The sequence below is a fragment of the Corticium candelabrum genome, chromosome 4 (assembly GCF_963422355.1).
Source record: "Corticium candelabrum chromosome 4, ooCorCand1.1, whole genome shotgun sequence".
NCBI classification, from domain to species: Eukaryota; Metazoa; Porifera; class Homoscleromorpha; order Homosclerophorida; family Plakinidae; genus Corticium; species Corticium candelabrum.
In genome coordinates, this window is record NC_085088.1 from 1,410,174 (window position 1) to 1,437,829 (window position 27,656).

A 27,656-nucleotide genomic window follows, 5' to 3' on the forward strand; every position below is an offset into this window, starting at 1 on the left:
AACCTCAACTAAACATGACTCACGAACGTGTCACGTGCGCATTCAAGATCGCCTATTGATAACAAGGCCAGGATATAATGACAAAATCAGCTTAATCATCATTTCGGCGCCACTACACTGTACGTGTTCAAGCTAACACAAACAATGCACAAAATCATCTACACTATGCCCCCTCTACGATCAACTGCTCAAATCCCTTCTAATTTACATACACGTCTCACATACACGTCTCACTAGTATACTACGTACTGTATTTATTTCTTCTTTTCCTGTTTTATGAGCTTCAGAATTTTGGAGCAATGAAGTGGTTTGACTCCTAGTTCTTTCAAGCCATCATGTTGGAGTTCTTGAAGGTCGCCACCGTCAATGCTGTTTGTCCTGAATGATTCCTTATACTGACCAAAACCATTAGATTCCAAAAACTGCTCAACGTCATCGACAGACATAAAACTTAAGTCTACAACAAATGACAAAGGACTAGTCAATAACTTACTAAAAAGACAACACACCATAGCTCTGACAATATGTTTCTGCACCTTTCCCTGCTTCACGAAGCAGCTGTTGTTGAATACTCTGTTTTTGATCTGGACTGCACATCTCTAACAATTGGCTCAAATCCACTAAATCAGGCGCATCAACATCTGCTGTATTTATTATTAAGAGAACATGACAAAGGCAATCTTACCTGCTCCTGTCCTTCCTGCTGTACCCAATTCTGGTGTAACCGATTCTTCTGTAATTGATTTTGATGCTGCTTCAAGAAGCTCAAGGTTTGGTTCTTTGTCGACCATTGCTGTTTCAGCAACAGGTGGACTGTCCACTACACTATTCTGTTCTTCTGCTTTGTCAATAGTCTCCCAGTCATCAGAAAGAAGGATGGATGCCACTTCAGTAGTTACAGGTCCCTTTCCTTCTTCCACTTTACCAGCCCTAGTTTCAAGTTGCACTTGATCGGGTAATACATATATGGGTGGCAATGAAGGATCGTCAGTATTGAAAACAAAAAAATCATTGTTTTCTTCAACACGATCAAACTCGCTTTCATCGTTGTCTTCATCACCATCACTGCCATCAGGTAAGACGTAGTCCTCCTCTAGCCCTTTGCCTGATGCCTTTTCAAACCACAGAGGATGATGCAATCCGCCTTCCCCACCAAGCTTATACACTGGCAGCTGTGAGAGTAGTGATGGTTCAGATCTGAGTTGTTGAAACAGTTGAGGAAACTCATCCACAAGTGAAATGACAACATCAGTCCAATGATGACTCTCTGAAGACGCAAAAGACACACTGGGTCTTGCAAGAAGTTTATATAAAACTCTGCAACCCAAAATTAACACATAAAATCTTGACAGTCATAACATATCAAGATTCCCACTTTTGTATAGTCAGCCTGAGATGCATATAATGCTCCACTTTGATGTCTTCTGGCAGACAACAAATAGGAAGGTCGCTGGCATCATAAAACTTATTGTCAACCAAAAAAGCACTAATACTTTTCTGTTGATGTCAAATCAAAATAGATTACCAAACAAAAACACTCTGACAAAACAGCACGACCTTAGCCTCCTGCTCAAGAAACCGTTCTGAGTGATGAAGTGTCTGATCAAATTGCCGAAGGCTTTGTACAATTGATGACTGTTCACCCCTCTCTAAATGCAAAAACATGTGAAGACAGTTTGATAATTGAATGAACATAAGTCACTAACCTGCATACGCTGCTGGTAGGTCGTTGATGGCTTTTACTCTCAAGTCTGATAGTGGAGTCTTCAAAGACAATGGCAAATGGGCAAACTCATACTCTCCGTCACACAACTTTGAGTGGAACACAGCAAGTGTTTCATAAAGATACGACAAATGCAATTCAAGCAACATTTCACGTTGGCGATCAGCAAGGTTGCTAAACATATGAACAACTGTAAATTATGCCAAGACTGTTCAACAGGAATGAGTGTCATACTGTGGGAAGCCAATTCTTGTCCCCAGTTCCTCACTCCATGCAGGCTCATTGTACACACATAATAAGAAATCAGACACAGTATGACATCTCAACTCTTCACATCTCTCTCTCAGTTCTGTGCCAGCAGACTGAATCTCCATCACAGCCTCAGAAAAATAGGTATACATTTATTTATATTCGCATATACAAACACTATTTATTACCTGGCAAAGGTGACCAGCAACAGCCCTGAGAGCTTTCATCAAATCAACAAAATCTCTATACTTCAAATTATGAAAAATAATGTCTAGTTCTTTTCTCTGAGCAGCAGACAGATCCCACTGTAATTATATCAACCCATACACTACATGTGAGCATACTATATGTATTCTAAGGCACATCACATACCTTAAACTGAGTTTGGAGTTCAAGTTCTAAAGTTGGTAAGTCAACGTGTGCTTCAGCACTGCAGAATATCAAGTCTTCAAGGGAGGCTTTACATAAATGAGGTAAACTAAACTTACTGGTCAGATAACCTAAGAGATGAATGCAACAGCACAGCATGCTGTTGACGATAGCGAAAAACAATGCGGATTTGTCCTGGATCAATAATAAATGGTTTGCCAGCAATAAACTGGGTCACAATATCTTGCTGCAGCCTGTGAAACTCAAACATGGTGCTTGCTTTAAAGGAGTATTTTGCCAAAAAGCTAGCAGTCAAGTCTGCAGCAACCACTCCAGTTTGTTGAGTGATGCCAGCACCAGGCACATACATGTGATGCCTAGAGACAATCTTCATTAACTCAAGTCCAGGTTGATCACCCAGTGATTCTATTTCTCTCCTAAAACATACACCAAATACATCAAAATATGTATGACTTATAGTACTTGGATTTACTCTCTAACTTCAAGTATGGTTGCAATTCTTCTGGAGTAATGTCTCCCATCAAACAGTTATGCCATCCCAATTCGAGAGCACTGACTTCACCCTCATTAGCAGACAGAAACTTTCTTGATAGAGTTGCTGTATTACTTGTGTGAATGCTGTTATCAGTCATCACTGCCTGCACAAAATCATTTTGGGCAGTCACCTATAACAATTTCAGCTTTCATCATAACTGCGTGTCCTGTTTACAGCTAAAACTAACCAAAGCTCTGATAACAACAAAGAGAGCATCAGGACAGTCTCCTTCTTCTTCACTCTCACTCAGCAATTGTGCCAGTTTAGTGCTCTTGCTGTTGATTGGCTGGAGCTCATTGTTTTTGTGCACACGCAAGCACGCTCCATGACCAATAACACCTCCACTCAGTTTGACATATTTATTGTAACTCTCTGTAAAATAACAATTAGAGAATACACAGACTAACTTATTTCATTGAAACTGCAACCTTGGACTCTTGAAAAGAGCCTTCGAATGTAGTCTGCATAACCTTTGCTGTAGCGATTAGCGAGTCGTTCAACAACATCACCAACAGACAGTTCAAGAGCCTGATTCATCGTCATCAAGTGTGAAAGCTGTTGGTGTAACCACACATAAAACTCAACTAAATCTGGCAGCAACAGTCCACCTATCCGTAAACGTTGCTTTTCTCTTGCAAATTTGCACAACACAGACAACTCATGACACGCGCTTGTGTTGCCAGCCCCCTGCACATATTCAAGACTGTGCAAGAAGTCTTTATATGTAGGCTCAAAAGGGTAAGTAGCTGAAAATGCTCTGCAATGCAAGTGAAAGCAGTCTTTAGACAAAACAAACACAAAACAAACTGCCTTACCTTAGAGATGTCAGAAGAGAATGTCGTTGCCAAATCTTCTCATCTATAATCTACACACATGCATGCATATTACATTATGCACAAGATCGTGATACTGCAAACAGCTATCCAGTGACACTCACAGTCTTGTCTTCAAAACTTTGCAATGTTGGCTGAAAGACTTCAATATGAAATGACTTCTCATAACAGTCCAGATCCTCTGGAGTTTTAAAAATGGCACCACGAAGTGGTGAATGAGTCCTTTGTGCTACCTACAACAATAAATTGGATTCAGTGTGCAAACTGTATTATGCAACGTGTAAAACTTCAAACATCAAAAAAATTATGCAATGCTGTTGTGACAAACAATGTCCTCTCTTCATCTGAGAAACTCAAATTGTCTCTCATTAGCATCCACATTGTTTTCAGTTGCGAAAGGCAGTAGTGACGCACAGACTGCCAGTCGGATATCACACCACCTAATAGACATAAATCACAGTGCCTAAGAGGCTCGACCAATACTGTCCACATTTTCCAACCTTTCAATGCATTTTGAGCATCACGTTGAGTTAACAGTGACAGACAAAATCCGCCAAAATTGACCCACAGTAGTAGATACAAAGAATGAAGATTGAGAGTCCCTCTGAGAGCATGAGCACTGTAATCAGCTCGTCCATAGTCACCATCTGCAGTCAGCTCACAGCCACAATCATACAAAAGACCTTCACGTTTCACAGCATTAGAATACTACAAGAAATTCAAGAAACTACTTAATCAAAATATATTTAATTAACCAACCCACTATTACCAAATTGCCGGTGACAAATGTTCCCTCAAGACGTCCTGGTTCAAACACGTGAGTCCAAAGATGAGTGGAACGTGCTGGAAGGCCCAAAACAACTGCAGCAAGAAGAACAAGTGCTCTTCGAAGATCAACATCAGACGCATCTGCAACACTCATTTCAACCAGCTGTACAAGTACAAATAAAGATAAATCACAACCTTGTGTATCAACATTAGATAAACAAAAAAGATCCCAAATAGGATCTGTTTCTTCTATTTTCTCAGATCTTCGGTCTGTACATCGTCTTACACCAGTTCCATGTAGCTCAAGTCTCTGTTCATCTGCATTAATTGGATTCAAAGGCTCAGGGCAACGCACCATTTGTTCTGGTGCAACAAAGCACGCCAACAGTTGACACTGTTGTTGATTCAAACCAATGCAGTCAAGTGTAAACACTGCTTCAAATAGACGATTGCTTTGGATCTTGAAAGTAATGACACCAATTAATATTCAGCACAGCAAACACATGATGGCATCAAGCACCAAACCTTCTGTTCATACATGTGGTAGTAAACGGCAAGCCATACCATCATACGCAAGTGTGAACTGTAGCCTTCACCCTTACATGCTTCGGTTCTGCCCAAAAATATGATCTATTATTCCAAATTCAAACAATAAAATAGCTTCAAGTCTACACCTGCAAAAGTCACACAAAGCATCTACAGCTGCTGCCTCTGCCTTGTTGTTTCTTCCTAATGCAGCCTGAGCTATGGCAATAACAAAGAGAGAAACTTGTTTGTACAGAAATGATTGGTAAGTTTGATTGGAACTGTCATTCTCCATAAATGGAAACAAGTGAGGCTGGACACTTGGCTTCTCCTGTACAAAGAACACATGTTACAATGAGACAACATATCACCACAATTCCATTATTACCTTAAGATCATTGAACAAACGTTGCATCCATGGAAATGATGTAAACAGTGAATTATATCGATCAGAGAAGATGCTGATTAAACTCCTTGTGCTCATTAGACGTTGTGACAAGTAATGAAGAAATACGAAGATGTGGCCTCCAGTTTCTCCACCCCCCCAAGCTGGGTCACCAAACAATTGATTAACTTGTCTGATGACATAATTGTTGAAAAGCTGTGATAGAAATAACTTTACAAAGTTGATGAACACTTCAAGATTCTTTGCTGCAACTTACAGGTTTAGCCTGTTCTATGGATTCTGGATCAAACAACTCAGAAAACTTTCTGATGAACACCTGAGTAACAGCTTGACGTTCTACTTGCAGAACAGCAAGATCATGCTTGTCAGCTGTATGAATCTCCTACATACAACAAACACCTAATTATTACAGTTCTTGTACTCTCAATTAATCACAAAATTTTTTATACCGCATCATACTGCTCTATAAGTCGAAGCAAATGTGACAAATCAGCATCACCAAACTTTGACTTTAATTGTTTCAAGCAGCAATGGAAATACACAGAAGCAAGAGGACACTGAAGACATGACTTCTGCAAACAAATAATAACGTAACATTTGTTTTGTTATTCCACACAATACATACAGTTTTTCTCAATCTTTCAGGATAGCATGCAGGAATAAAAGGCTTCATGTCACTTCCATTAGATTGCTCACAAAGCACTTCACCAACCATGTGTCGAATCTACAATATAAAACACTTATGGGCAAAATTAGAAACCTTGGTTTAAATCTCCCTTACAGCCGAGCTAAAACCTATCTTGTGGTCAAAATCAATCTGGAGAGCTTGCATCAAGCAGTATTGTGCAACTTTAAAGTGCAACATTCCCACGGGAATGCAATCAGTGGCTTTGACTGACTCTTCTCTAGACAGTGATCGACGCACAAAACTGAATGAGTCTTGAGACGATTCCACTACATCCACAGACCAATGGTCTTGTCTATTGATCATGGTCATTAACCAATGGCAGTCAGGCAATGAACAGAACAGACTAGTGCCACGAGGAAGAGAAGGAAAATAGAAAGTTAAGACATCCTCCACAAAAGCAGCACTCGCATTTACAAAATCATCAACTACGCCAGGTACAGGAGCCTCTCCTAAGTCAACCCCAAATGCTTCACGCAAACGACATAGACCAATTTCTGTTACACTGCCAAGAGCTAAGCTCTGCACATCAGAATATACCTAAGAGAGATCTGATTAACTGAGACCACAATATGATAACGATAAGTAACAACTTACAGTGCGCACACTTTCTGTTTGAGCATTGCATGTTGCACACACCTCGCGTGCCAGCTTCAGTCCAACAGCACAAACAGACTTGTCAAAATTCAGTGCCCTCATGAAAACAAATACCACATGAATGGCTTGAAGTTTTGATTTGATGTCTACTACTTTCAACTGATAGAGTCTCATACCTGGCAAGCTGGCATTCTGCAATAAAATGACACACAATTCTAGGGCACACAAGCAGACTACAGTGCATTATTGGTATTACAAAGAACAAACATACCACCATGACTTGCAAAATTCATATATCCAGAAGAAACACAAGTGATACAATATGTAACATGTTTGTATTTGGTCTTATTGCCATGCATCTAATAGTGACATTTTATAAAACCAATACATGCACAATACCCTCCATACAACCAGCCACATTACCAGTAACCATGTGTTGCACTTAACTATTAATTAAATGACTGAACGTATATTCTAGGCAGTAGTAAAATATAACAGCAACCTTACCAGGTTTTGGTAAACATCACACCACTGGATGAACAGTGTCTCAGACAATGGGGCTTGAACCATATTCTCCAGGTAGCTGTACATAACCTTGATGACGTACGGATACAGTTGCCCTTCAAGATCTTGTCCTGATTCTGTCATAATACTAATATCAGATGGTATAATGTCTGGATGTAGAACTTCTAGTGATTCAAGAGGGCGCAACACAGCAACTGTAGAACGAATGCTTTTTGGACGTAGCCGAGCAATGATGTGGAGTACCACGATTCGTTGTTTTGGAGAGTAAGTTTGTAAGCAACCAAGCCATGCACTCAGTAGACGATGTTCCTGGCTTTTGTGTTGTCCGAGATGGCAGTGCAATTTTACACGAGCAAAATCAGCTAAATATCGTTCCCACAATGACTCGTTGGTATCAACTGCTTGGCAAGCCCGTCGAGCAACAGAAAGGCTATTGTTATCTACATCATCTGTTGTTTTCAACAACTGCAACAAACTACTCGCTGCTCTGTCTTCAATATCGAATAGTCTAATTTGCTTCAACTGTTTTTGTGTCCTTGTTGTTGCGTATTCATTTGTTTGTATATCATTCAAACTTGAAGCAACTTCCTCATTAATTTCAACCAACACATCATCAAGAGCTTGGTCAATTTCTTGTGCAACAAGGCAAAAGAACGGAAATGAAGGTTTCTGATGTATATGACGAATTGACTGCCGAGCATCAAAAGTATGGTTTTGAAAACGTAGCTCATTCAGCTGAGGAACAGGCAAAATTTTAACAATTTCTACAAACAAGTCCTTTATTGCAACTTCTTCATTAGCCGAGTCAAATGGCCCAAAGAGAATCTCCACATTATAGTCTCTATTAAGCTGGTAAAGAAACAGTGACACATAGTTATAAAAAAGAGTTCTAAATCTGTCTTGAATACGTTCGGATACTGTTAAGCAAGAATTTTGCTCAAGCTGAGAATGAGCTGATTTCATCAGTTGCTCTGAAATGGCATTAATGTCCCAAGCATTAGCAAACTTTTCACAAAGGACCTCTGAAAGAGCAGGTAGCTTATTCAATAACTGCAGCAGTGTTTCTGCTCTCTTTCTTGCATCCATTTTCCTATTCAGGTGGAATAGGTCATTGCCTCCAAATAAAACTCGAGATGTCGCCACATCAATTGCCAATGGTAAAAGATGCACCAGCCCTTCTCGTAGCTGTTTCGAAAATTGGTTCAGTTGTATTGCAATTAAGTCATTTTGGCCCCTAGTTAAATTACACAATATTTGCATCCAGTGGCGTAAGTCAATGGGATCTGATTGTTCACTCATAGAGATGCTATCGAGGTACAAATGTTCCCACCCATAGAGAAAGAGTGTTGGGTAGCACGGCTGAGAAAAACCCATACTTGAAGGAAAGTGAAGCAAGAGAATAAAGTGCTTCCTAATGTTTCCCTCCTCACACTCTTCTATCATTGAACGCACATGATTAATCCTTCTCTTAGAACAGCTCTTCATGTTAGCAATGACTAGCAACAGACGTGTAGTGTCACTCTCAATAAACTCCTCCAGAATATTTGTAAATGATTCTAATGTTCGAATACTTTCAAGTTTCAACATCATCAGACCTGACGTCAAATTACCAGGAAGCAGTTGTTCCACCATTCTAATAGAATGACTATCAGTGCTTGTTAATGCATTTACAGGATAGCTAAGAGGTAAACTATGCACTACAGAGGTTGTTCTTGTAAAGCATATTACTTTAGATGCAGCTTGCTGACTACCAACAGCCATGTCCCTGTATATGTATGACACCACGTCCTTGAGACTAAAATGTGGCTGTTCATTCAAATACTCTAGCACGTACTGTTGTGGAATGTGCTCACACTTCATAATAAGACCTTCTGGTGCTGCAATTTTCAAGAGACTATTGCAAACATGAAATACCGTCCACTGCACTAGTAAAGCAATAGCAAAACTTTCCTGTCGTGTTGCCACAACAGATTGCCAATTGTCAGCTAAAGATTTAGCTGGGTGAGCACCTCTTGGAAATTCTGTCAAATTCAGAATGCCCTTGGCAAGCCACACTGTTATTTTCTTGCTGTCTTTGAACAGTTCTTGCTGGCATGCAGTTCCATCGTGTTCATCAAAGTGTTTTAAAGTTGCTGAAACAACAGCTTCTGCTTGAAACACACGCTCTTCCACTCTTCGTTTCAAAAATCGAAATCCCAGTAATTCTCTGAGTGCATCTTCTAAGTCACTAATGATTGTGGCAGCATGCTGATTCCACTCGTTCTCATCCAAAGGACTGTATGAATCCTCTTCTTCATCATCATTATCTCCATCATGAACACCTTGACATTCAACTGCAATAGCTTCCTGTTTAACAACAGTTGCTAATCGTACGCAAAAACTGTTTCTGTCTTGTTTGGGATTCGGTGGTGGTAGAAGTTCTAGAAAGAGTGACTGTAGAGTATGTTGCTCAGCACCATAAAAGTTCTGTTCTCCTATAGTTCTCTGAAAGGCTTCACCTTTCTCCTTGGCTATAGCTATGATTTTGCTAATTCCCACAGGTAATGCATCTAGTGCAATCTGTAGAAAGTTATTTTGAGACACTAAAAACTTTTCAAATCGATTGAGAAATGGAGCAGGAGCATCCCTGACTTCACACTGCTGCATGTGCACAATGCATTGAAATTTAGGATCAACCCTGCATGGTTTTGAGTGGGAACCAATGGCAATATTTGCGTAATAACGCCGACCCTCTTTGAAGTTGGGATCATCAATTCTTCTAAAGTGTTGATTGAAGAGATCATAAAAGCTTTCATTGATATCATCGGTCTGCCTAAGAATAACAGTTCGACCTTCCAAAGCAGCATGCTTAATGGCAGATATAATATGAACTTTCTGAATGTCACCATCATCGGGAAAATCACTGCATGTAAATGTACGAGTAGAAGATTGGTCCAATACACCATACATGAACAACAGACGTGTCATAGAATCATCATCACTTGTGTCAATTATCAGTTTGTAACGTACTTCTGCTTCAACACCGTCATTGTCTCCAGACTGAGCCAAGCTAAGATCTGCAAGACTCTCCTGGAGGACTTCCACAGTATTTCGTTGCTTGGCTGTATCTAAAGGACACTTTAGCTTCAACAAAAAGGTATCAGCAATCCACTTAAACTTTTCTTGAGCTACACCATTAAAGTTTCGTTCAAGTGCCTTCAGAACTAAATCAGCAGTTAGTTCAGTTGAAGTACCTCGATGGCGTCGAATGTAACTTATGAAGTGGATAAAGTCTCGCAAACCAAAGAACTTCTCAAAGTCCTTGTCTTGCATAAGACTTGCATATGCAGAGCAGAATTTATCAACAGCATTGACAATATTACGTAGCTCTGGTGATGGGTTGGCAGGATTGGTGCAAAGACAACCTCGAGCAAGCGTCTTGAGATCTTCTTCATCTGCTTGAGGTCTAAATAAGTTAACAGCTCGATTAGATTTAGCAGCATCAAGAATGTGATTTGTAATAGCAACAAAAGACACTTGTGGATCATCCAGATAATAATGCAGCACCTTTAGAGACTCATGGCTTTCTTCTGGTAAACCAGCTTCATCCATAAACACAACACAGTTAATTGGAAGCCTAGCACTACTGTGACTTTGCTGCCGTTTAATTGCCCTTTTAAAAACATTCTCAATCTCAAGAGACGTGGAACGTCTTGAGCATTGATAATGATAAGCATCTAAAGCAGGAAAACGCTTTGTATCATGAAAGAAAGACTTCTTGGACTCGGCACCTTTCAAGTTTGCTAAAGTTAAGTTGAAAGAAAGTGTTTTGGATGATCCTGGTGCTCCTACAATAATTAGTGGCAAACGACAAGATGTGCAAACCACAGTCGCAAAGAGATTCTCTTTCAGAGTCCTCGTTTTAGCAATTCCAACAGGAATATGCATCTTTTCAACATAAAAGTCTATCTCATTTCTGAAGACATCCTCAAATGAATCATTCCTTGTTCCAGCTTCAATAGATTGCAGTTTTCTTGAGAACTGTTTCCTATACTTTTCATCCAAGCGAAGATAGTAAATAATCCCTAGTGATAGCAAGACAGCACGACGGGCAATCTGGTCATCCGGTAGAGTTGGAAAGTCTTTATGATATGATTGTTCAAAGTAAGAAGTCAAGGCAAATACACGTTGGATGTCTCGCTGGCTAACACAACTCTTAGCTCTCAATGCTGCTTCACGATGAGGAAAGCCAACTTGGCGCAACTGTTCATATGCAAACTCCCGCATCATGAATTGACACTCAGCAATAAGACTTGTGTGCTGCATTGCCTGAAGACTAACATCAAACTCTCCTCTGTTCATAGCAATTTTCTCCTGAATGTAATCACGTTCTTGACTATAATCCAGTGCTCCATAATCCCAAGTAAGAAACTGGAGTGTTGGTGGAAGTGGACGTACATAGTATGATCCTAACACCCAGTCATTCTGTTGAGAGCAACTCCGTATGGCTGCACTGCTTCCACGGTGTGGATTACATGCAGCAATTACAAAGACATTAGAAGGAATTGGCTCTCCATCCAAACTCCTATCAACAAGCAATTCTTTGAAAAGCCCCATGCATGAAGATGTGTTGATTTCATCTAAGAAGATAACAACCGTTGGTGGATGCAGTCCACCACGTTCTGTGGTCAGCTGTAACAACATATTTGCTTCCTGAAATTTAGGGTGGAAAAAGTTTGTGATATCCTCTGGAGTCAAAGCAGCATGAATATTTAACTTGAAAAATGTATCCAATGATTTGACGGTAAGAAAGGCTTCCAAGAGTTTTGCAGTAGTGACTGCGCTGTCTTCATTCATAGCCTTCTCAATCAGAGTTCTGCTAATATCCAATATATACATGGATGGCTCCATAACAGCATCTAGAAGTGTCTTTCTAATATCTTGCCAGTACACTGTACACACCTTTCTGACATCTGCTGGAACAGGAATTCGTCCTGTGTTGATACAAAGTGCAACACGAAATGCTGCATCCACGTCTTCTGCTCCAAGATGAGAATCAAAATCATCAGGCAGAGGCCCTGCGCCTGCTCTTGTCTGCAGCAGTTCAGAAACTCGTTGAAGAGCAAAATAACGAGACCTCTTTAGTGACTGATTCCACAAAACAGACAACATTTGGACCAATGCTGTTTTCCCAACTCCAGTTTCTCCTTCAATCACTACTGGCACACCACACATTCTTCTTTCATGAATATTAAGCATCTTTACTGCATAGTCTACTGTCAGGACATATTTCTCATTGTCTATTGCTGATAGCCGATACTGTTTGGAACCATCAGGAGCTTGAATTAGCTCTAAGTTAACATCCAAAGCACTTGAAAGGTACCTATCTAACAATGTACGATCATTCAGCTGTCGTACCGAGGGTATTTCAACACCGATAATCTCCAACTTTTCACGGTCATCAGGATGTAGTTTGGTAGGATCGAGTGACAAAAACAGAAAACTGGCTGATTCGCTCTTAAAATCATACACAAGCTGCTGATGAGGGTGGTGCTTCCAATCTTCTTGGATGTCAGGATGGCAGAAACTATTCACCTCTTTCAGCATTGTTGATAACAACGTAGAGCCCAGTTTTGTTGTATCAGTGGTATGGCTCTGATCTATATATTCCCCCATTCCAGTGTTGAAATTGAATCCTGGAAAATTCTCAAGTACATCACAACGTCTTTTCATGTACTTCACAAAAAGTTGTTGCATAATCTTGCGATCTCTCACATGGTCACCCATCTCTCTAAGAAGAATTTCCTGACATTGGTGCTGTGGCAAATCAGGATCACGAGAAATTTTTACCTCTTTGTCACCCGTGCATCGCCTATTGATGGAATACTCTGGGTCTCCAAGAGCTCTGAGAGCTCTGAGATACTTACATACCAACTGTATGTCATCATCAACATCTAACGGATCTATAGCAGCAATATGATGTTCAGTACCAATGTATTTTAGACACGGTACATAGTCATAAAACAAATTCAGAGCAGCCTTTGCTTCATCTTGATCTGAAATTGAAGGAACCTCAATATATACCATCCAGTCTCTCTTAGCTCTCAATCTATATGAGTGGCCAGTGACTGGGTCCTGTACAAACCCTAATCCAAACAAGTCAAATAAGAACCAAGAAAATGTGTTCATAACACTCTGATATTGATAGGCTTCTGCACCTTGCATGTTACTAGGTAGTGAAATTGTAACATTAAAGTAAATACAGTTACTATGCTTCAGTGTCATATTCTGCAACTTCTTGATTGCTCCACATAAACTGAATGCTTCATGTACAGCAATAGTACATGTATCACCAGCAGCAGCATTCATCTGCTTCTTGATGTAGTGAGACTTTCCATCACCAGCTCGTCCATAGACCAACTGAATTTCTTTAATACCAGTGTCTCCTAGTATTTTCTTCTTGCACATTTCATCTATCTCAGTTTGAGAAAGTCTAGGTTTGTTGTCTTTGTATTGCTTTACTTTGATCCAGGGTGCAGAGTGAAAAATAGATGGTCCAGTCATGATGTAGTGCATTCGTATCGATTGGCTTGTTGATGAATCCAGCTGAAATCTGAGAATACGTTCTTGTAGAGCAGTATTCAATTGATTCACATTCACTAATACATATGTTCTGTATTGGATCATGATAGTCCTTTGAAGAAAGAGTTCGAGTTCTTCTGTTGAAGTAGCTGATGAGCATCGCATCATTTCAAAAGACTCTGGAAGTCCACCATAAATATGCAGCAAAAGTCGAAAGACTTGATCAGGACTACAAGAGCAAGCTACATGAACCATGTGTCCTTTTGGTGTCGTACTTCCAGGTAACATTCTACGACTAGGGTACAAATAACAAACAACTGTCTTGTCTTTCACTAATGCCTCCAAAAATTTTCCACATAGCTCAAAAGGTGGCACTAGGACCTGTCTGCTTGATGTTAATGAAGGAATTCGACGTTTTACACTGTCATAACATTTACAGACTGCAGTTTCAACAACAGCAATTGCATCTTGACTGCTGCTAAAAAGAGCAGAAACTATGTTGGCAACTTCATGGAAGTTCTCATGAATCAGAGCTTTAGCCAATGCAAGGGTTCGTTGGACACTAAAAAAGAGTAGCTCTCTATAAGCCCTCTGCATGTCATAAATATTTCCTTGCCATATCTTTAGATCACAGCCATAATCTTTCACTTTCTTTTCTGTATCTTCAACAGAAGTAGCCACTAAATGACGGAGCTGCTTGCATCGATACTGTGGATGGCCTAGTCTGTGAAGTTTGGAGCAGATTTCAAACATTTCCTGCATTAAATCATTTTTTCTCAAAAATTCTTTGATTTTTAACTGTTGCTGATCTCCACGTTCACCCTGCATAAAGCCTAGCTTGCGCACAAAATCATCCAATTCTTCACCAAATAAGTGATGTTGTGCTGCCTTCACATCAACCATTTCAGCCTGAACTGTAGCAACTGAAAGTTGTCTGTGACCAAAAATTCTTCGTTCAACATCTTTTACCTGTTCACTTAAATTCTGTTCTGGTTCAATAACAGGGAGCTCTTGAGAGATTAGCAAAGATGTCATTGCATCACCATTGCCTCCTAGGGATCTTTGTCCAGCCAACACGGGTCGCTGAGGAACACATTTTGTTTCTAATGTGTATACTAGTGTCAACTGACATTTGTCAACAATGTCAGCAGTCACTGAAATCCCATCCTGTCTCCCATCAGTTAGACCAAGAGCAAATTCATACAACCCAGAAGCAAGAATTGCTTCCAGATCTCGCGTAACATTTTCAATAGTGTCGCCCTATAATACAAATAAGAATGCAGTATTCACATATAAAAGCATTATAGCCAATTAGCACCTCAGATTTTGAGAACCACATCTTAATGGTAGTAATATTGCTGTTGACTGTTTGTATAGGATAAATCCAATTCCCCAAATTGAAAATTTCGTCACTTCTCAGCTTATTGAGAAGATCTACAAATGTTATGTTAGGATCTGTAAATGGTACTATGCATTGAAATGCGATACGGAGATGACTGAGAACTGTTTCATTGTATTCCTGATCCTGCAGCTGGTTAGTTATCAACCCAACCTGCAGCAAATGCAATATTGTTTACAACTACAAACCAGATTTATGAAGCACCTATTAATTAAACAACCTGTTGAAAAAAGCTGCTTTTTCCTTCCTTGGCATAAAATTTGTTGTCTCGAATAAACACAAAAAACTCTTCACTTTGTTGCACCTAGTTGACAACAGGTAAACAATTGAAAACATAATAGCTTACTGCTACAGCTCACTGCATCAAAGAGGTGCAACTTGTCAACTGCTGTGTTCAATAGTAGCGCATCTAGTCTACTTTTCAGTTGGCTACTTTCACCTGTAGTCAATTGATTCATGTGAGATGCTACATCATTAATTAACATAAGTGACATATATAAAATCCATAGCAACGACAACAAACATACAATCTTTCAGCTGTTCTCCAACCTCTGTCAGTTGCCTCAATACAGAATCACACAAGCACTTGCTCATCTCATACTGTTCGCACACACTGACAATAGTCTACAGCCAGCATAAAGTAAAGAATGAGTTAAACTACACGAATTATGACAAAGAAATTTGGACCTCTATAACAGCTGAGTACTGCAACAACGATAGCATGTCACTGATAGCACGCCGAACTGCCTCCACATCATAGTCTGTATAATCTGGATACTGGACCAGAATGGCAAACTCTTCTTTCACATTCACACCTTTAAATCTGTCCTGTCCAATAACAGAGACATCTTGAAATACTGCTGTTTGATCCAGTAATCGCTTCAACCATTCGGAAGTTCCGTTTAATGCCGTGTTAAAATCTGTAAGACTTAGTCTCTCATGTGAAGACCCATTGTCTTCATCATCATCATCACTGTCGACTATAACGTCAGCCATAACACTGAAAAAAGAGGGCTGCATCATACTCATCCGTGGAGCACTTCCACTTCGAGCTGCCATTGTTGTAAGTAGAGATACATTCGGACGTGAAAATGTTTCTGTCATTTTCTTCAACTGTGTCTCTAAATATGCTTGAAACAGAACGCTCTCGTGAGCAGAGAAGTAGCAAAGAAGATCTTTGTTGCCTGTAATAGGAGCCAGCCATGTGCAAACTCTGTCGTGCAGCTCTTTGGACCGAGAAATGGTAACATCACGCTTTAATGACAGTAACTGTAGAGGCTGCTGCTTTGACACCAGTTTCTTAGGACATTCAACTAATGAAACGCAATTGTCAACTAAACGAAACAGAGACTCATCAATACCTACATCCCACGATACCAACAAGTCTTTCAATTGGCCCCTAAAAATTACAAACCATTTCTATAAACTGTCTAAAAAGATTGCTTACAGCATTACAACTTACCACTTTCTAGCATTGGCAGCATAATAGAGAAGGTACCTACTCAGATTTAAAGATGTTTTCTCAAACTCATCAATAACAGTCTTAATGTCATCACGTGAGAGCAAGAAACCAGAGCACATGAATGACTCATAAAGTTCTTGAACTTTCTCATAGTTACCAGCAAAATCTTGGAGCTCACCGAGTGTGATGTCACCATCAAGAACTCGCAATTGAACATTTCGAAGCCAGTCACGAGCTGCATTATACCATGACCCATACTCTTTCATCTCGTCTGTAAATATTGCGTCAGGGTTTGTGCTAAAAGAAGCATCTAAATCTTCATGCTGTTCTTGAGGCCAAAAGCTTGAAAATGCTGGCAATACATCAGCAAGAAATTTCATTCTTGGTGGATGAGCCAGATCAAAAAGTGATGGTGGAACACGACGGCAACATAGCATTAGCAGATGCCAACATGTGGTGTTTCTAATTCCAGTGTTGGGCAATGGTGATTGATACATTCGTCCCAACTTTGTGAGTTCCTTAGACAGTTCACCAAGAAAAGAAGCAGCAGAAACTGACTTTTCTGGGTGCAAAAGTTCTTCTGAGCTTGGTACAGCAAGCTACATACAAACAATATGACGATAACATAAACAACCAGTCTGCCCAAATCACCTAAACTCTACCTCATAATAAGCCTCTAAAAGAGTATGTCTTAATGGAGATTGACCACCAGTACCCATCACAGCCTGTACACAAAACTTTAGCTGTAAAAATGTCAAAATAATCATGTACACACTTACCATCGCATTCTTGAAGTGTCCTTGTAAGCCAGTCCTCACATTTCTCAAGTAATCAATCAGAAATTCTTTTAAGGCAACTAGTAACTCATTGCCATCACCAGACAGTAAAGCAGGGCAGCATTGGGGCTGTGCCAACACCAACAGATCAAGAAAAAAGTTTGGTCTACCTCGTAGTTCATAGCATGAATTAGCAATAGATTTCAACACTGCTAGGATATCTGGTTTCAACTTCCATTCACTAATTTTCCAAACGTTAAATTATTGCTAAATCTGCATATCAATACTGCATCGTACCGTTTCAAAACAAGTTGAAAAAACTTTTGCCACACTTTATTGTTTAGTTGTTCAGATGGTCGAGGCTGAAATTGCCTCAAAAACTGTCCCACAACCTAAGCATGACATACAGACTATAATCTGATTGACTTGCCTGAAATGTGAAACAAGACCTCCTTGGGTATAAAGAAAAGTTCTGAGACAACCTTGAAAAACGTAACTGAATCAAATCTTTTTAAGTTGATATGAACTATGTCCTTCACCTGATCAATACAAACCCAATCAGCTCAATAAAATTCACTTTATAGTATATAGTGACAACAAACCGTTTCTATAACAAGGGCAGCAAAAGGTTTAGAATTTACTTTCCTCAGCATATTGACGTAGCTGGGCCAGTGAGGATTTTCAATTTGAAGAAATGGAGAAGTTAGAATTAGATTAATCCACTTCTTTATCTCCGTGTCAAGATCAACAGAGGATGGTTCAAGTTGATGCGTAGTAGTCTCGTTTTCATCAGCACTATCATCATTAGCATGTAAAGTAGAAGGTAGACATGAAGTGCTGTAGTTTCGAATGTCATACAAAGTCAAAATGAGATCCCGAGCCTGTACAAATTCAATAGCACCAAAAGTTATCTTGAATATACATACTATTGTGTTATCACAATAATGTAATATATAACCTCTTCTACAAAGCCATTTAGATCACCGGCATCAGAATAGACCTTTAGGTCACCAGGGTTTACTGTTACAACAACTGCTACGTGAGCTCTGGTAAGTCCTGCCAAAGTTAACCAAGTAAATCTATCAAGAGGTAAACTGGCATACAGAGAAGAGACTGTTAGCCTGTAATACAAAGTGCTCATATAAACCAATACGGTCATTATTTAATAAAAAACATACTGAATTTTAGCAAAAGACTGAAGACTGTATTGATGAATCAGATATGTCAAGCAATTGCAGCTAAACCTCATCGATGGTTGAAGATTCATGAATGGTGCAAGATCAATCTTATTCTTGATTTCTATCAACAATTCTTGACTCCATGGCAACAAAGCAGGATCAAGTTTCTGCAAAGTATGACATCTACTACCACATTTTTACACAAAACACTAAATTTACCTTTATAAATGATTTCCAAAACGCTTCAGAAGACCCCTGAAATCCCAAAACCTGCTGAATGGCAAGGTACATCTCAGCTACACCAAACAAGCAACATTATATACCAAAATCAAAACAACACAAGTATGCATATACCTGTCACAAGCGAAACTCCCAAGTTCTCAATACTTCTGTTTGATAAGCTCCGGTATAAAGACTTTAAAAACATGCTCAGTAATTCAACAGTGCTCTTACTCTCGTCACCCCAAGGAAGTATTAAACCACTCCTACACCAACAGTTACATACCACATCAAAACTACAAATCTTAACTTAAACTCATTATTATTATTAAAATATCATTATTTAATTTAAAAGACAATTTCTATACCTGAGAAAAGGTACAAACACATTCTCCACTGATTGAGCTGTCAGTGTATGCAATCTTATAATGCAGGAACTTTCATAAACTGAAAGAGCATCAGTATCATAATAGGTTGGTTGCCTGAATGACCAATTGTGCACATAGCATCATCATCAAATATCCAGCACACACATTCCAGATAATACTTACGATCTGAGTCGTAACACCAACAGACAATGAGAAGGAAAGTCAACAGCATAGTTCTTTTCCACGCAGGTTTGTAAATGCTGACAGATTTTTGTCACTTTATTTTCTAGTTTGGAGCCGTTTATTGAGCCAGCACTCACAAATGCTTCAAACTTATCAAGAAGTTGAAAAGTACCCAGCATTCTTTCATTGTCATTCCACATTACTGCTGGCTGTTTAGTCCCACTAACATACAACAACTTCTCCAACTGTTTTGTTAGATAGAACTTTTTGGATTTTTTAAACCATGAAAAAAAACCTGGCTTTTCTTCAGGTGTTTCAGCAGCAACAGCTATGCGATCGTCTGGTGACTGATATTCAGGAAATGCAGTATCTACAGAGCTCTCCCTGACAATGATGATGTTGACAGTTTTAGAAGAGTCTTCCACCTCTTTCAGTATGCCTTGACCGACCTTCTGCTTAATCAATACAACAGGAATGTTGATATTGTCAGAAGGCGGAGGATTCAGTTCAAAAACAGGCAGCTCATCTGTTGTGTGCACCAGAACCACTCCTTTCGCCTCGCTACTCTGAAACTGCATTACTAGCTCTGTTAGATTATCCTCCGGTCTAAGCAGATAAATGGCCACATGTTTGAAAGAAGGAGCATCGTCTGCTGACACGAGCTGTTCGGGTTGATCTACTAGAGTTGGTTGATTCTTGAAATCAATCCACTGGTATGTAACGGCAAACTGCTGTACATTTTCCGACGTTCCATGGATTATAAGCCTTATACCTATCAAGTAACCATTCAACAGCATCAGGAAGTCCTTTTTCAAACCGAAAATACCTTGCTCTACGATTTCAGGCTCAGAACAAGTTTGTTGGCTTTCGCTCATGGTGCAGCAAGACCACGAAGGTCAAACGAATACCCAAAGACGTGCAACTAGAGTTTCTTCAACAAGTTTCGAAAACAACTTACACAACAAATGACTCAACGTCACGTGCTTACGTTATACGGGTCTGTGCACGTGTACAGGAGGTGCCAGCAATATGTAGGCGGACCACGAATGCACAACAATTCACGTGACCTAGACGCTAGCTGCTAATTAAATTTTAGTTGGATCAGGTAAACATTTTAAAATGGCAACATTCGCTAAACTAATGCAATTAAATTTTGGTTGTTTCATTTCTTTCAAGCATTCTCCAAACGCATCAGTCATTACAACTCAGAATCAAATTTATTGTCTGGCAGCAATTCATTGTGTTGTATTTCAACAACTAGTACTGTGGTAGACGTTTCTATTTCTGCCTATTCTCCAGTGACACACTGATATGTCAAAAGCAGAGACAAAAGGCAAAGAACAAATTAAAATTATTTAGAAGGCATGACCACATGCACAGTCTCTGCCTTTCAACTGTAAGGAGTCAACCCATGCTTGTCGTTTGGTCATGTCACAACAGCCTACAATAATACTTGAATATCAACCCACAAAACAACAAAATGTTTCATTTGAAACAAATCTTGCCATTTCTCTTATGATAATGTAGTCATAATATCATCTTAAAAAATTGCGTGTACCTATTAAACCACGTTCATGCTAACTCTTGGGCATTTCTTGACTAAGCCCCATTCCTGCTACGAAACTCTGAGCTCCAGCGGCAAAGTCCTGCATTTCTGTATTGATCTTCTTGCAGACCCACTCAATAGCCTCTCTTCCCTATACAGCAAAGTGATCACGAGCTGAAAAGTAGTACAAATTGTATTGGTTAGAAACTAAACCTTTGCTGCATTAGTGGTAAATCCATCTGCTACTAAGCCTTCGAAGTAACCAGGAGCTCCTAATAGTGATGTTGCATCTATTCTAGCTTCTTGTGTAAGTAAGGTCCTGAAAGCCAGTCAAACAAATACGATTTGTTAGTAGGTACGGAATCTTGTAGAGAATGTTATGTTAGTGTACTTCTCTGAGTTGTCCGGATGTTGTTGATACTTTAGAGTTTCATGTACAGTCATAAGTCCAGATAATGACAGCTAAAACAAATAGTTAATTTAACTAAAACTATAACAGGTTCTCACCAAGAAATCAAATAACACAAATATACAAGTATGTGCCTTAATTAACACGACATTTACATGAGTAACATGATTGGTGTTTTATGTTCAACTTTGTAAAACTGCCTGTTGCTAATTAAGAGTCACTCAATCCTTTCTTTGCATTCCAGTGTTGTGGTAATTCTAAAAAGTTACAACAGCTTCTAATTTGGATGAACAGACTATACCAAATCAATCAAGATGTACAATGTGGTTTCTGTTACTTTGGAGTAACTCAAACACCTGACCAGATGCACAGTGTAACCACCATCATGTGTTAATTTTCAACACTTTTAGACACATAATTCCACACAGCATGCACACACAAAAACAACCATGCACATACATTAACTGATCTCAACGTCATCAACTTTGACTTCGGATCAACAGTTGAATATTCGTACACATGACAATATTCGTCGATACCGAGAAACTGTAACACAAACAAGTGAGGAGGCGTGACCACATCAGTGCATTCTTTTTCGATTACCGAAGTCACAAATCGTGGCACGCTCCACTTTGCAGTAGTAAGCAAACGATGACTGTGCAGTACGCCACGATCATCCACATGTCTCTCTAGCACGTCTGTTCCCACAACATTTGGATTCATGGGATTGGGATACTTCTGCCAGGCGGCCATGGTGATCTGTTCCCAAGTATGCCTAAAAACAAAGGGAAATCCGTTGTTAGTTGCTAGAACTCCTAAAAATACAAATCTATGTTCTAGGGAAACGCTAGTAACCACATGCACATACACTTTACGCCTCACTCCTTTTTTACTGTTTTATTTGTTGTAACATTGGTTGGTTACCCAAATATATGTTCTGTCGACCAGATTTTCATGTTGACTGTCTCACGAACGGCTCGACACAGCAGAATGAGAGAAACTGCGCGTGATCGCGTGACCTTTGTTAGATACCACCTAGCCGACGACCCGGATAACGCAATGACGCAAAGCACTTCCTCTTTATTAGCACGTGACGTTACGTATCGTTTTATGTATCAATTTCAAACTATCTTTACTCTATGGAGGCAGTAACTGAGATTGATCAGCAGTTCCAAAAAAGGGTCCTGCTGTTGGCATGTTCTGTTGAGGCGCTAGAAACCTTTGATCTAGTGGCTGCTGTTGCTGCTGCTGTGCATGAACTCCCGCATTATCACGCTGGGTTAGAGGACTGGCAGCCGAATACTGAGAAGGGTATCTCTGCTGTGCTGGCAGCTGTTGTGCCATTGTCTGAAAATTGCTGGGAGAGTGTTGAGCCTGAGGTGAGTATGGTAGCTGTGCCGACTGGTTGCCTTGCGACTGACTTGCATACATCGGTTGTGTCGGTGGCGTGTAGCTTGACTGTCTCGCTACCTGCTCTGAATATGTTGTTATCGGCACGTGTCTCTGAAAGGTCATAAACTGGTTTGTTGCTGTGGTAGCTACAACTGGTCTCGGTTGACCTGCAAATTAAACCATTTGTAACGTTACATACAAAGCATTGCGTACAAAAGTCGTCTGACCTTGCATCGGGCTTTGTTGGTTTGGGTATCCTGTTGTTATGTGGCTCACGGGATGACTGAATGTAGCTGAAGTAGGAGATTGTATAGGCGACTGTCGTGGGAGAGGCGGTGCTAGTGTCTGAGATTGGTGAATTCCACCAGACAGTTGTTGCCCTGGTAGTGGGTGCCCATGTAGAGGTTGATTGCCAACTGAGACACCTGTGTGTAAACACCATATTTACTGCAGTAAGGAGATGTGTGAGTGATGTGTGAACCAAGTCACATGAAGGCAGACAAATAGATAAAGACAAACAGATAGACAGAGTCAGTCAGACAGAGAAATACACAGACAAATAGATAGACAATAGATAGACAGATAACAGACAGACAAACAGACAAATAAACAGACAGACAGACAGACAGATAACAGACAGACAAACAGGCAAACAGACAGACAGACAAATAGACAGACACAGACAGACAGACAGACAGACAAATAAACAAGCAAATAGACAGACAGACAGACAGACAGACAGGCAAACAGACAGACAGACAGACAGACAAATAAACAAACAAATAGACAGACAGACAGACAGACAGACAAATAAACAAGCAAATAGACAGACAGACAGACAAACAGGAAACAGACAGACAGACAGACAAAAAGGCAAACAGACAGACAGACAGACAGACAAATAAACAAGCAAATAGACAGACAGACAGACAAGCAGAGCAATAGACAGAAAAATAGACAAACAGATAAACAGACTGACAAAGAGGCAAACAGACAGACAGACAGACAAACAGAAATAGACAGACAAATAGACAGACAAATAGACAAACAGATAAACAGACAGACAAAGACAAATAGACATCACCTTTTTTACTGGGACATTGGAAACAACGTTGACCTAGATATCTCCCTCACCCACCCATGGAGTAGTGACATCTTTCCATCATCTGCTGGTGTTAGTGGTGCCGCTGCAGAGAGGAGAGCAGACAGACAGAAAGAGAAATACAGCAAACAGCAATTACCAGGTGGCATAATTGCCACTGTAACCCCACTGGTAATGGAGCATTTCGGAGCTTGGGGGATCGATGGGTAAAAACTCCTCTGCAAATTACCAAGAAGTCATTATACAAAGTGGGACGACCGAACGCTGCGGAATTTATCGACTTCTGGTCCAAATGCTTTTCTGTTCAGCTCCAGAAGTGTAATGCTAGAGTTATCTCTAAAAGGCTATCTTCGCTGACTGAAGGCAACAGATGTGACCTCTTTGCCACCTAGTACCCTCTAGCTGATACTGGAGACTTTGCTTGTACACTGTAGCTTTCAAGTGTGTAGTCCTCATTTTGTTTTACATGAGTTTCAATTTTAGCTTAGTTTAGTTGATAAACACTACTAGTAGTTGCACAGTATATAGTACCCTGCATTGCAAAATGTATCATAGATAAAAGTTCAAATATATGTGATTAATGGACAGACAGACAGACAGACAGACAGACAGACAGACAGACAGACAGACAGACAGACAGACGGACGGACGGACAGCCAGACATTAACGACACACGCGCAGCTAACTAAGCAGCTTTGCTACTGACTAATCTAGGGATGTCGGAGTTAATTATAATATTATTGTACCTTCTGCCGAAGGTCTTCTTCCATACGTTGCCGCTGCATTAGCTCCCACCTGAGTCCCAATACCATCAACTGGAGTCTGCACAAGAACACCAGTGCTAGCTGACGGATTCTGCTCCTACGCAATCAATTTGACAGCTAGACATCGACTGCACAATGTCATAACAACTAGAAACTATAGTCTACCGGTTTGCTGCTGACTGAATCTGCCAAAGACGCCAAATAGACAAGATTTTTATGCAGCAGCTGCTGGTATCTTGACAAAACAACATGTCAACAAATGTCAATAATTTCTGTCTCAAAGCACTGACTGAGCACATTCGTGCGCTCTGCCCTTGTTCTGATAATCTACAATCGCCTAAAGTAGACAGTCAGTGTTTAGAAACAAAACACGTCAGTCCAGAGATGTACAGACCTGAATTAGTTGCATGTTTTGGTCAAGAAGCTGGTGAAGTAGAAAGAAAAGAATGACGACAAAATAAAAAGAAAGAGAAGTATATTACTCGCTGCACTTCCTGCTGACTGACTCCATCTGGAAGGCATCGTCTAGAGGTGAACGAGTGAGTCATTCTAGCCCTAGATACCGTGTGTACACGTGCCAGGCACGGTAGCTAAAGCTTGATTATACGGGCTTTTGAATGTTATAACTCCCGTATAAAGCCTAACCACACAACACAATACGTTATCTTATTTCTTTTTTATCGGCAAATCAAGTAGGTCTCTCCAATATTCCATAGGCAAATGATCTAGCACTAAAGCGTCTAATGATTTCTTGTCGTGTACTTCTCGAACTCGACGCAAGTGAAGTTCAAAGTCTTCCTTCTGGATTGTCTTCCGTTTGGCATGTAAACAATAACACTCCAAGTCGTCTATAAGCTGATCAAAGAACTTGTCAACCCTTGAGAAAACATGAAAACAGAAACAAATAAGTAACCAAATATGCAATAATACAAACATATGCATAAATTAATATTGCTGCTAATTTACTTGCTAACCTATAAAAGTTTGTAGCAAACAGCCACACCCAAACTTTATAGATTTGTTGACCTGATGCCAACACAGCAAATAATTTTTACAACATTATTGTAATCGTCACGTCTCCTCGTCTGCTGACTCACTGGCGTTTCTTCACTACTTCTCAACTAACGTGTTTATGATAAACTATGTTAGTCTACTGTTTGTCATAATCGTTGTCTACTTGCCCACATGCAGAAATGATAAAACACGTTACTCACAGTTCGGCAGCCAAATCAACCGCGTCCTTTGCAATGGTTCTTCTCGAGAAATGCATCATTAGTTCTCTCACAAGTTTTTTGCTCATGGGTAATGATTTCCTCTGTTTTACAGGCTTTTTAGATCGATGACTGGCCGAAGGGTCTGCCTCATCCTTCCGTCCTTCCTCCAGATTGTCGACAATCTCCTCCATATCGTCGTTAATCTCCCCGGAATCACTCTTGTCATCACCTACTTCCATGCCATCATCAACTAGGTAGTTATATAAAAAATGAGAGAAGGATGGAGGAATTAGAGGCGGTGAGAGTTATATGTCTCAACATCAGTCTCTCACTGTCTCTAATTCCTCCATCTCTTGGCTTAGTTTCTATATAACTACCTCCAAAATCAGCAACAGCTGGACTATCGTTCTCTACACGAACTGTTCTTTCCCTATTAGGTATCCATTGTGCGGCACCGTCGGCTTCAGACACAACAGAGATAGAAAGATTGACCTCAGGACTTCTGCTCTGACCTGCTTCTACTCTCTGTCTGTTCGGTATCCATTGTGCACTGCTGTCTCCTCCAGAGTCAACGGTTACATTGAAATCATTCAGTGGCACGTTTAGTTGTTCATCGCGAAAAGACACCGATCGTAACATTGATTTCGCTGAACGCTGATATGGCTGTAACTCAGGGGTGCTCGTTGACTTCTTCTTTCTACAAAGATACACAAAGCAACAACCTGTCACAGTGTTACAACTGTACACCGTTAGACAATCTAAAATACTTCAAAATAGAATGAAGTGTTGACTCTGGGATGGTACGTGTCACTTTTCTTTGAGATCCAAGCATTTCGCTCTGTGGGTCTGAATGCACAGTCGTGCATGAAACGATTAGAGAACTCTAAATATCTGCAATTTCTGCATACCTCTTTCCATGATCTCATCGAGTAAACTATGAGCTGGTCTTTGACTCAGACTCGTTCGAGGTCTCTTTCGTAAGGGTGTTCTCACTAGCTTACTTGCTGACTGTTGTTTGGTCGGTTGTCGTCTCGATGTTGGTTTTACAACAGACTGTGTATCTGCTGCAGCCATAAACTGAACCATCTATAACCATGTTATCACATTCAACACAATAAAATAGTTTAAAGTCAGTAAAAGTCTACGAGTGAAAAGGTTAGAGCCAGTAACTTGTCACTACGCCACCACACAAGTCATACTTTGGTCAGAATCTTTGAAAGTAAAAATACTCTACAAGTCTGATAATACTCATGCTGACACAACTTCAAACGAATAATTAATTTAAATTAAAACAGTTTGAGAGATTCTGGGCTATTCGGTCTACTGTTTCTCTCCTACCCATCACCCTGTATGCCTGCAGTTGAAATGAAATCTCCGCTCGCCAGTGTTAGACAAGGTGATATAAGTGTTGTCATCTGCTATATACATACACCTAACGTAGTAGTACACCTTCCACTTTCAACAACAACAAAGTGCCAATCCAACGTATGGAGTGTTTGGCACTGCGAGGGAAAGTTGGATATACGGGAACTCAGCAGTGATGTCTGCGGTGTTACTTGACTGTTGCTTACTTACTAGATTTGTGTTATGGTCTGTCTTAATTCAATTCATTCATAACGCTACACCATACAACAGTTTATAATTACTAGAACTGCAAAGGAAACCTGTGTGCGAGGAGTTGCTTCTTCAGCGGCGGCGGCGGCAACTCTAACTTGCTTGCGAGTTTGGGTCTTCCTAACACTAGTAGACATAGTAGCAAGACCGACGACACGAACGCAAACGTCAACGAGCGACGAGAACAACGTCTGAAAGAATCAAAGTCAAGTCTTTATTTATACGCATGCTCG

At 40.1% G+C, this 27,656-nt stretch overlaps 5 protein-coding genes across 9 annotated transcripts; all 5 read right to left on the minus strand.

Moving 5' to 3' along the window:
• Positions 1 to 41: 41 nt before the first annotated feature.
• Positions 42 to 15,938, minus strand: LOC134177879 (uncharacterized). Its single transcript, XM_062644653.1, has 33 exons — positions 15,884 to 15,938; positions 15,724 to 15,820; positions 15,556 to 15,662; positions 15,417 to 15,500; positions 15,116 to 15,349; positions 7,219 to 15,057; positions 6,712 to 6,903; positions 6,211 to 6,654; positions 6,055 to 6,153; positions 5,879 to 6,001; positions 5,686 to 5,811; positions 5,412 to 5,624; positions 5,173 to 5,354; positions 5,024 to 5,111; positions 4,694 to 4,958; positions 4,500 to 4,639; positions 4,231 to 4,438; positions 4,025 to 4,170; positions 3,835 to 3,963; positions 3,713 to 3,762; positions 3,326 to 3,654; positions 3,085 to 3,269; positions 2,843 to 3,027; positions 2,461 to 2,778; positions 2,345 to 2,402; positions 2,161 to 2,277; positions 1,958 to 2,103; positions 1,707 to 1,897; positions 1,558 to 1,649; positions 1,376 to 1,497; positions 686 to 1,317; positions 537 to 620; positions 42 to 457 (listed from the first exon to the last, which is right to left on the minus strand). Exons 1-33 carry the CDS (start codon positions 15,917 to 15,919, stop codon positions 255 to 257), a joined length of 13,464 nt encoding a protein of 4,487 aa, XP_062500637.1. The 5' UTR covers positions 15,920 to 15,938; the 3' UTR covers positions 42 to 254.
• A 1,438-nt stretch (positions 15,939 to 17,376) lies between these two features.
• LOC134177958 (uncharacterized) lies at positions 17,377 to 19,857 on the minus strand. The gene is made up of 11 exons (XM_062644736.1): positions 19,383 to 19,857; positions 19,200 to 19,313; positions 18,967 to 19,097; positions 18,832 to 18,908; positions 18,613 to 18,779; positions 18,393 to 18,555; positions 18,037 to 18,315; positions 17,884 to 17,973; positions 17,732 to 17,826; positions 17,430 to 17,675; positions 17,377 to 17,383 (listed from the first exon to the last, which is right to left on the minus strand). Exons 1-11 carry the CDS (start codon positions 19,580 to 19,582, stop codon positions 17,377 to 17,379), a joined length of 1,569 nt encoding a protein of 522 aa, XP_062500720.1. The 5' UTR covers positions 19,583 to 19,857.
• Positions 19,858 to 20,842: 985 nt separating this feature from the next.
• On the minus strand, positions 20,843 to 22,392 carry LOC134178218 (PRELI domain containing protein 3B-like). Its single transcript, XM_062645049.1, has 6 exons — positions 22,262 to 22,392; positions 21,941 to 22,112; positions 21,797 to 21,883; positions 21,320 to 21,390; positions 21,142 to 21,247; positions 20,843 to 21,079 (listed from the first exon to the last, which is right to left on the minus strand). The coding sequence occupies exons 1-6, from the start codon at positions 22,291 to 22,293 to the stop codon at positions 20,960 to 20,962; spliced, it is 588 nt and encodes a 195-aa protein (XP_062501033.1). The 5' UTR covers positions 22,294 to 22,392; the 3' UTR covers positions 20,843 to 20,959.
• LOC134178214 (calcium-responsive transactivator-like) lies at positions 22,376 to 25,218 on the minus strand. The gene is made up of 7 exons (XM_062645044.1): positions 25,078 to 25,218; positions 24,990 to 25,019; positions 24,886 to 24,932; positions 24,761 to 24,830; positions 24,578 to 24,692; positions 22,957 to 23,154; positions 22,376 to 22,896 (listed from the first exon to the last, which is right to left on the minus strand). Exons 1-7 carry the CDS (start codon positions 25,141 to 25,143, stop codon positions 22,475 to 22,477), a joined length of 948 nt encoding a protein of 315 aa, XP_062501028.1. The 5' UTR covers positions 25,144 to 25,218; the 3' UTR covers positions 22,376 to 22,474.
• Positions 25,219 to 25,239: 21 nt separating this feature from the next.
• On the minus strand, positions 25,240 to 27,653 carry LOC134178213 (centromere protein T-like). 5 transcript variants are annotated; one of them, XM_062645042.1, is made up of 6 exons: positions 27,474 to 27,653; positions 26,718 to 26,895; positions 26,577 to 26,655; positions 26,187 to 26,506; positions 25,810 to 26,038; positions 25,240 to 25,472 (listed from the first exon to the last, which is right to left on the minus strand). In XM_062645042.1, exons 1-6 carry the CDS (start codon positions 27,558 to 27,560, stop codon positions 25,262 to 25,264), a joined length of 1,104 nt encoding a protein of 367 aa, XP_062501026.1. In that variant the 5' UTR covers positions 27,561 to 27,653; the 3' UTR covers positions 25,240 to 25,261. The 5 variants fall into 5 exon arrangements, with proteins under 5 accessions (XP_062501026.1, XP_062501025.1, XP_062501024.1 ...); XM_062645041.1 differs by having other exon boundaries at positions 25,810 to 26,041; XM_062645040.1 differs by having other exon boundaries at positions 25,810 to 26,059.
• Between the last annotated feature and the right edge of the window lie 3 nt (positions 27,654 to 27,656).

What these genes read in the sequence shown, in the direction of transcription:
- LOC134177879 (XM_062644653.1), bottom strand. Translation starts at nt 15,919, where the DNA reads ATGCTATCGTTGTTGCAGTACTCAGCTGTTATAGAG. An exon ending in AAAGCAGCTTTTTTCAACAG is followed by an intron (nt 15,350 to 15,416) that starts GTTGTTTAATTA and finishes CATTTGCTGCAG; the next exon opens with GTTGGGTTGATAACTAACCA. An exon ending in TCTCTTCTGACATCTCTAAG is followed by an intron (nt 3,655 to 3,712) that starts GTAAGGCAGTTT and finishes CTTGCATTGCAG; the next exon opens with AGCATTTTCAGCTACTTACC.
- LOC134178213 (XM_062645039.1), bottom strand. Translation starts at nt 27,560, where the DNA reads ATGTCTACTAGTGTTAGGAAGACCCAAACTCGCAAGCAAGTTAGAGTT. An exon ending in ACACTTCATTCTATTTTGAA is followed by an intron (nt 26,507 to 26,576) that starts GTATTTTAGATT and finishes GTATCTTTGTAG; the next exon opens with AAAGAAGAAGTCAACGAGCA. An exon ending in GTTGATTTGGCTGCCGAACT is followed by an intron (nt 25,473 to 25,809) that starts GTGAGTAACGTG and finishes TGTTTTCTCAAG; the next exon opens with GGTTGACAAGTTCTTTGATC.
- LOC134177958 (XM_062644736.1), bottom strand. Translation starts at nt 19,582, where the DNA reads ATGTGGAATGACAATGAAAGAATGCTGGGTACTTTTCAACTTCTTGAT. An exon ending in CAGTCTTTTGCTAAAATTCA is followed by an intron (nt 18,556 to 18,612) that starts GTATGTTTTTTA and finishes TTTGTATTACAG; the next exon opens with GCTAACAGTCTCTTCTCTGT. An exon ending in TTTCAACTTGTTTTGAAACG is followed by an intron (nt 17,676 to 17,731) that starts GTACGATGCAGT and finishes TTGGAAAATTAG; the next exon opens with TGAATGGAAGTTGAAACCAG.
- LOC134178218 (XM_062645049.1), bottom strand. Translation starts at nt 22,293, where the DNA reads ATGAAAATCTGGTCGACAGAACATATATTTGG. An exon ending in TCGACAGAACATATATTTGG is followed by an intron (nt 22,113 to 22,261) that starts GTAACCAACCAA and finishes CTTTGTTTTTAG; the next exon opens with GCATACTTGGGAACAGATCA. An exon ending in CATCCGGACAACTCAGAGAA is followed by an intron (nt 21,248 to 21,319) that starts GTACACTAACAT and finishes ACTGGCTTTCAG; the next exon opens with GACCTTACTTACACAAGAAG.
- LOC134178214 (XM_062645044.1), bottom strand. Translation starts at nt 25,143, where the DNA reads ATGACTCACTCGTTCACCTCTAGACGATGCCTTCCAGATGGAGTCAGT. An exon ending in ATTCAGTCAGCAGCAAACCG is followed by an intron (nt 24,693 to 24,760) that starts GTAGACTATAGT and finishes TTGATTGCGTAG; the next exon opens with GAGCAGAATCCGTCAGCTAG. An exon ending in CCAACAAAGCCCGATGCAAG is followed by an intron (nt 22,897 to 22,956) that starts GTCAGACGACTT and finishes TTTAATTTGCAG; the next exon opens with GTCAACCGAGACCAGTTGTA.